Source organism: Cariama cristata, unplaced genomic scaffold (assembly GCF_000690535.1).
Source record: "Cariama cristata isolate BGI_N322 unplaced genomic scaffold, ASM69053v1 scaffold28663, whole genome shotgun sequence".
In the NCBI taxonomy this organism is placed as follows: Eukaryota; Metazoa; Chordata; class Aves; order Cariamiformes; family Cariamidae; genus Cariama; species Cariama cristata.
Genome location: NW_009609533.1, coordinates 28179 through 35604, shown reverse-complemented (window position 1 = coordinate 35604; position 7426 = coordinate 28179). Strand labels below are relative to the sequence as shown.

The window sequence follows — 7426 nt, the reverse complement described above, 5'->3', positions numbered from 1 at the left end:
CCCCTGCCGATCGCTGCCTGATGCTCGGCAGGGCTCACGACAGCACCGCAGCCAGACAGCACAGAGGTCACCCCGGCCAGCAGGCACAAAGCATCAGCACAGAGAGGGGCTTGGGACATGCAGCGGAGCCAGAGACATGCCCCCAGGGCTGTGGGGGTCTGGCGAGGGCTGCTGCCCCCTCCTCTCCTGGGGCAGCGTGGCCTGTGCCCTTGCCTGGTCAGAGCAGATGGCTGCTGCTGCGGTGGGGTGGCCCCGCAGCAGGAACCTACCTCTGGGCACCGAGTCAGGCCCCAACCAGGCTCCCTGAATATGAATGGCATCTTCCTGCTCAAGAATGAGCAAAGAAACGAGAACCAGAACTCCCGAGGGGTCTCTTGGAGCAAAGCCTGGGGACGGCTCCTGCCCATGGACAGACAGGTCTTGGCATACGTCTGCAGATGTCAGAATGTGCTTTGCAGCCAAAGCAGCTCCCCGGTACCAGCTACCATGGAGTGGCAGAGCACAGCAGGTCCCAGGCTGCCCTGGCAACTTGCGCATCCAAAATGTGGAAAACTCTGAAGAATACGGCAATGCCTTTCTGCTTCCCAGCACTGTGCCTGGGATAGAAGCCCCTTCTCCATCTTCAGGCTTGGAAAAAGGAAAAACAGAAAACTCACTGGGGCCCGCAGGGCCAGATCCACGGTCACGCACAGGACCTGCAGAGCCCGTGAGCTGAGGTAACGTGCAAACATGATGGAGGGCAGCAGGGTGCCCAGGGCAGCTTCCTACCCCCGGCAGAACACCTGCAGGGAAGCAAAGCCTGCCCTTTGTTGCTATTATTTTGTTTTCTTTCCTCAAGAGGAGTTTATTCAGACCTCCTTTCAGCAGCAGGACCCAGGTTTGTTCTTTTATTTCTTAACTGGAGAAGAGAAGACAAGACAAACAGAACTTCTGCTGGAAGCATCTGTGCCAGGCTCCGCCACTCTCATCACGCAGAGGGAAGATAAACTAAGAAAACTTGCAGAGCCACGAAGCTGTTCCCTCCTGGCTCTCCCAGCCGGGTGTGAGCAGATTTTGCAGTCACTGTAAATACAGGCTAAAGGATAGCACAGCCATAAGGGAAGGAAAAGACCATCACCAGGCCTCTCATGGGAGGGTCAGAAAGGAGCTAATTTCAGAAGAGGACAAAAGAGCTTCACCTCATCCTCTGCCTGAGACTCTTCCTGGTGGGCTGCAGAGTGAGGCCATGCACAGCAGCCAGAGCCAAGGGAGCCTGGTGGTACCAACCCTGGCAGCGCCACTGCTCCCCGTCCCCAGCACACAGGCTCAGGGACACTCTGCCCCCACAGCCCCTTCCCACTGCTGCAGTGCCGGGACCTCCCATTCACTCCTTGCTGTGCCTTGCCAAACCTAGAGCCACACCAAGGGCAGACAAGACCAAGGAGGAAGGGCATGGGGGGCATCCAGAGCCACAAACCCAGTGTGCAGGTACAGCCTGCAAATCCCAACCACCATGAGCCCCCAGCAGAAGTAAGTGCTGGCAGCTGTCCGTGCCATAGTGCTCCAGTTGATGGGGCATCTACCCACAGAACATGGCTGAGCCAGGGGAATACAGGTGATGCGAACACAGATCCCCTGGGAGTCCCCAGAGCCGCTCAGCAGGTGCGAATGCAGGGAGCGAGCTGCACAGTGATGACTGGCAGGGCTGGTGCATAGATAACACAAATTTGATTACTGTTCATCAAATATACTATTCGACCATGCTCCCTTATTAATGCTTGAGTCAGGAAGAGTATTTTTAGGTTGTCTAGGGAGATGTCAGACTTAGTGCTGCTGCTTTTTTTTTTTTTTTTTTACTTCAGTGTTAGTTAACACTTACATCTTGGTCACCTCTGCAGTGAACACATCCGTATTTCCCCCTCTGCCCCACCCTGGTCCAGCACAGACTGTCTGCTCCACACAGTACTCCTCCATCTCACCTGCTTCCATCGCCAGGACAGTGATGTTGTGCCACCCTGCTGTCTCCCGGTCCAGGACCTTTCCTGTCACAATGGCACCTGTGTTGGCATCGATGTCAAAGATCCTCTCTGCATCTGTGCTGCGGTCGATGGCGTACCTGAGACCAGGCAAAAGGGGAAACTGTGAACAGCTGGATGTGCCAAGCCCAACCTTGCCATCAGCCTCAGGAGTATGGGGATCTAACGCAACAGGCTCTACATCACCACTCTCACTTTTCCTCTGCTGCAGCATGGTACACAAAGGCCATGTTTCTACCAGGCTCCAAGCCCAGAGCCCTCGAGTAAAATTAAATTGTGGCTTTCAGTGCATAAAGTGGAACTAAGCACAGACTGTGGACAAGGGGAAAAACCTGCTCTGATGGGAACCTTATGCTCAGGATAGACAGAGCAATACAGAAATCATGCGCTGTAACTCCACTTCTTACTCTGGGAAGCTTCTCAGCTATAGGTTCAGGAAAAACATCAACCCAAACCGAAGGAGGGCACCCCTGCTCGAGGAGTCTACCTCACTTCCCACCCTCCCTCCTGATCCTGCCACAGCACCCACCCAAGTGAGAGACCTGGGGGACAGCATAGCAGCACACGGGCAGCCTGCGAGCCAGACCCGCGGACAACCTGAGCTGCAGCTACAGCAGTTACAAATGGCAATGCCTCCTCTGAACCCAGACTGAAGCTGTGCAACTGGAGCAAGAACTCTGGCAGCAGAGAGGTGGACAACAGGCAGCATCCCTACAATCAACACAGCACATCATCCCCAGCAGCCCCTAGATTTGCCCTAGTTGGGGCTTCCCAGTTTCACACGAGCAGGCTGAAGACCTCCTACAGCTCTGACTGGCTCCAGCTGCTCAGAAGAGACCTTTCACACGCGGCTCTCGTTCTTCTCCTTCAGCTGGTCCAGCGCTGCCCCAAACAGCCCCCTCCCTGGGCACCCCACCAACAGCCCACCCGCTCCCTGTGCCGCCTCCAGAGAGCACAACTCCCACTCCTTCCCGAAGGACAGCACTACACCTCACGAGAAGAGTCAGACCTGCCCCTTAGCCATGAGGCAATGAGTCCCAGTGGCATGTCCTGCATTTCCGACCATTACACATGGAATAAAGCAAGCTAACATTAAATCAGGGCACAATTAGATGTGCACTCCTTGGGGAAGGGACTGGAAGAGAAGCCCAATCCAGTGAAGGCCCTCGAGCACAGCCGTAACACAAATAAAACACCACCACTGCAATCAGAATTAGAAATCCAGAAGGCCTACAAATCACAAACAATACAGCATAATATTATTGGGTACAGCATCTTTCATACACACTACATCCCAGACTGCTTTACAGAATTAAATAATACAAGACAGCAAGGAGTACAAAGGATAAATTACCAAAAAGAGGGCTGTGAATAAATTAAAGCCTTCAGTCACAAGTCCAACAACAGAAGGAAGATAAAATGTAGGGACAAAGCAAGCTGGAAAGCTGACAAGACAGGACAGTACTGAGAGGCCACGTCAGACAAGAGGAGCAGAGAAGGACAGGCTGTAGGCTAGCAGCACGTTCAGGACAGTGCCAGCGCTCCGCATGTTGCAGGGCAGCTTTCCCAAGTGCTTGGGTCTCGCCTGGCACAGTCCAGCCGTGGTCTGTGGGTCCATCATCCACATGGCTCACAGCTGAGGAACACCAGCTCACCTTCTGCATGCAAGGACAACCACTCTACACAGAGGCATTGATGGCCTCCATGCCTTTCTGTCCTGTGCCTGGCGGGGGGGGAACCAGCTGCATATGAGAGTGTCTCCTGAGGGGCACCTATCCACACAGCCAGGCAGCTCTGTCTCTGATGGAGGCACACACCAAGGCATTTCTACCCTGTTTAAAGTGTTACACAGTACCAGATTACATTCCCTAGCTCTCTCCCTTTCAGACATACGGGGGGACGAGAGAGAAAACACAACACTGCTTGCATGTAGTTAAGAAAAAATGTTAAAAAAAATCAGTATCTAAATTCATCTGTGCACATGCACAGTCTAGCATGTTCTGTACCTATGTGGCTGGCTTCTTCCCTTATCCTTGCATCTGGAGGCAATGGGGATCTGCCACACAAAGCCAGGTACAAGCCCAGGCATCTCTGAACCAACTGCCAGGGACTCCCTAGCCGTCCTGCATTTACTGCCCCAATTCCCAGCTGGAAACAGAGCCTCTACAGCCACGTAGGCAGCTCCAGAAGGGACAGTGACACTGTCTTGGCACCTACTGCACCCTCTCATCCACTCTGTGCTCGCTCACTGCAAAGGGAAAGGAGAGGTCTGACCACTTTGACTTCCTCAAACACATCCTGTCTTCCATTCCACTTTTTAATACTGTTAGAGTTCAAGATGGTAATTCACTCTCCATGCCCCTTCCCTGCTTCTCAGGTAAGCACATGGCTGCTTTGTTCACACTCATGTCATTGCTGCATAAACAGAGGCATCTAAAAAAATAGCTACAAAGAAAAACCCAGTTAGAGATGGAAGACATTACTGAGCCTGGAAACATCGGACACCAGCTGCCTGCGTGGCCAGAGGAGAGGGCCGAAGGCTGGTAGGGGAGTGCTCTGTGTCATGCCACTGGTAACCTTTTCTTATGCTTCTAATTGTTTTGCTGCTAAGGTTGTTTTCTGTCATTTCCAAATTGTCTGCTGAGGACTGACTGCCCATATCCTATGGCAGGGCACAAGCCAAACCAGAAATCCAATCCCTTTGTCACCATCGCTACACAGAGCTGCCACTTTCTCAACACTGTGCCAGGGGAAGGAGATGGAGCTTGAGCATTACCTGCATTTGCCACGAAAGCAGGGCTCAGCCTGCTTCTATGCACTGTGATTTTTGGAGGTGGCCAGTCCAGGTAGGTCTGTAGCTCTCCATCTGCGCAAAGTGCTATGGAGGCTCTGGAGCACTAGGCTGGCATCGGAGCAGGGACTCGGGGGGCACAGGATGTCCATCTGTCCGCCACAAGCCACAGCCATAACCCGCTCAAAGCCGCAGATCAACCCACTCCACACTGCTCTACAAAACCACAGAGCTCTTTTTCCGAGAGCTTATGGCTAATCCTGTGCTAGAGCAGCTAGAACGAGAAGCTATCTGCCATGCTCAATTTAACATCATTTTGTGCAATACCATCTTTACCAATCAAAGTCTGTGCTGACCATCACAAGCCTTTCCACCTCTAGTAGTCCAGCTTCATCCATTCCGCTGAAGTCAAATGGTGCTTCTGACCTGGGAAGTGGTAGCAATTAATCCCTGGGTTCTCTAAATACTCAGAGATAGGACATATGCTCAATTCCTCCTAAAGCTGGCTGGTGCTCCATACCTGGAGCTGCAGTCCCCAGCTCTGATTGGGATGCAGACCTTGTAATCCATTTTCCTCCCTTCCTGCTGGCACTGCCTGTTGGTTTGGATGTTACAAGTGACTGTTTAATTTAGACAGCTTTCTTGGTGCTCATCTTTCTTGTGAACGCATTTCTCAAGCAGCTTGTTTCACTTGTCCCCCTGAATGCAACAAGGAGCACATTTTATGCCATGTGTTTTGTTAATAGGGAGCTTTTCAAACATTATGTGAAAACCTTTTTGTTGTGTTTGTTTTTTCCTCCTCTCCCTTTTGTGTTGAAGCAGGTTGTAGTTCTTGCTGTGCGGCTAGAGTCTATAAAATGCCCATGTCCAACACGTGTCTCTGGCTTGGTGAATGCCAAACAAGAATATCTCTGAGAACCTTAAATCCCAAGCAACATCTTCCCAGTGCTGATAAAGCCTGGAATGCACACAATCAGAGCTCCCACTGCAGAGAGAAAAACAAAAGGCTCCCATACAAACAACCTCACATACACAGACAGTCTATCACTATTGCCTCATACAATGGCTCAGCTGAGAAAAATTGCACTACGCCCAGGAAATGTACAGCTAAAGCCAAAAAGCCAACTGGAAACTAAATTCTTTCTGAAAAAGAGTGGTTCCAGATTTTGTTAGGCAACAAACAAGGATGGAATAAAATAAAAAGCACCAGTCCTTTAGAAAGGCATTTCCCACCTGTAACATGGTGAGTTTTCATGTTCTTCCCCGAGGATGTGCGCAGCCCCTCTGCCATGCTGAACTTCAGCATGACTCCCTGCTTCACAGCATCAGCACCGGAGGGAGGATGTCCTTCTCTGAGCAGCCATAAACCGGGACTGCTCACCCAGACAGACGGGGTGCTCTTTGGGCACCCTAAGCCTCAGCTTTCCTCCCATCCGAGCAAGCGGCTGCCAGGGCCTCTACATCCACACGCAGCTGGTAGAGGGGCAGTGCCTCAGGGATGCCTCCCAAGAACAGGGGAGTCGGACGTCCCTTCAACCCTCATGTCTTCCTAACAGGTCACTTTGTGTCCCAGCCCAGCTCATCTGGAAGGGATTTGTTCTCACACCGAGTGGCTGCATCCTTGTGGGACAAGCGGATTACCAGGAGGGCAGGGGAGTGCCAGGCTGAAATGTACCTCCAGCAGCTGCTTCAGGCTGGATGGTGCAGCAGAAGCCACACAGCCCTGTCTGTGCTGGCCTGGGGATGAAAACAGAGAGCCAAGGGCACCTCCTTTCCCATTTGGCTAAAAATACTTCCCAAACCTCGTTATTGGCAGCCTGGTGTCAGCAGGACATGGAAACGCTGACAGAGCTGATTTTTGCTCTGCTGTCTCTGGCAATCCTTGTTCTTTCCTGCCTCAAGGGGAGAGTGCATCTCATCATGACAGAAGGCTGTGGCTCTCCCCTATTTACAGGGCAGAGCCAACACACAGATCGGGGTCCAGGAGACAGCAGGCACTGCAGAAACACAGCCATGCCTTTGCTCCCACTTCTAACAGACGAGGATCAGGAAGTTCAAGGGATCCACTGAACTGCAGTGACTTGAAAGGGTCCATACCAACTTCAAGGAGCTGAGGATCAAATACTGGTGATGCTGTCAGGACCAGTTGCTATCAGAGGTGAAGTACAAGTGCTGGCTTCTTGCGACTGTACTTTGGAGTAGCACACTTGAAATGCGAGGTGACTTACTGCGGTCTCCTGCTGACAGGTTAGTGTCACGTCCTGGCAGGGTGCTGCAGGATGCTTGCATTAATGTTTGTGCACCACTCTGAAGCTGCCACGTAGGCAGCTGTTCATAAAGTATTTTATTAAATTACCTGGCTACCCAGAGGACAGGAAAGCAGGTGCGATCCGACGGCACCTTCCTCCTGCATTGGTGCCACGTCAGTGTGACCAATATAAACCTGGTACATGTTAAAATGGCAGGGAGGCTCACCCACCCACACTCCTCAGGCAAGTACCAAGGGAGCATCACAGGGGTACGGAGCTGCCACTGCTCATGACAGCAGGCACTGCAAAAACAGAGGGGAGTAAAAAGATGGACAGATAGAGACCAAATGCCACAGGGGAGCATGGGGGAC

General features: G+C 52.1%; 1 protein-coding gene across 1 annotated transcript in view; it reads right to left on the bottom strand.

Annotated features, from left to right (window-relative positions):
* CDH22 (cadherin 22, type 2) overlaps positions 1-7426 on the bottom strand; it is a gene marked incomplete at its 5' end in the record, with an annotated part of 51652 nt that overhangs the window by 18156 nt on the left and 26070 nt on the right. Inside the window, 1 exon segment of the mRNA XM_009697562.1 lies at positions 1959-2095. Coding sequence (XP_009695864.1) covers positions 1959-2095 — 137 coding nt within the window.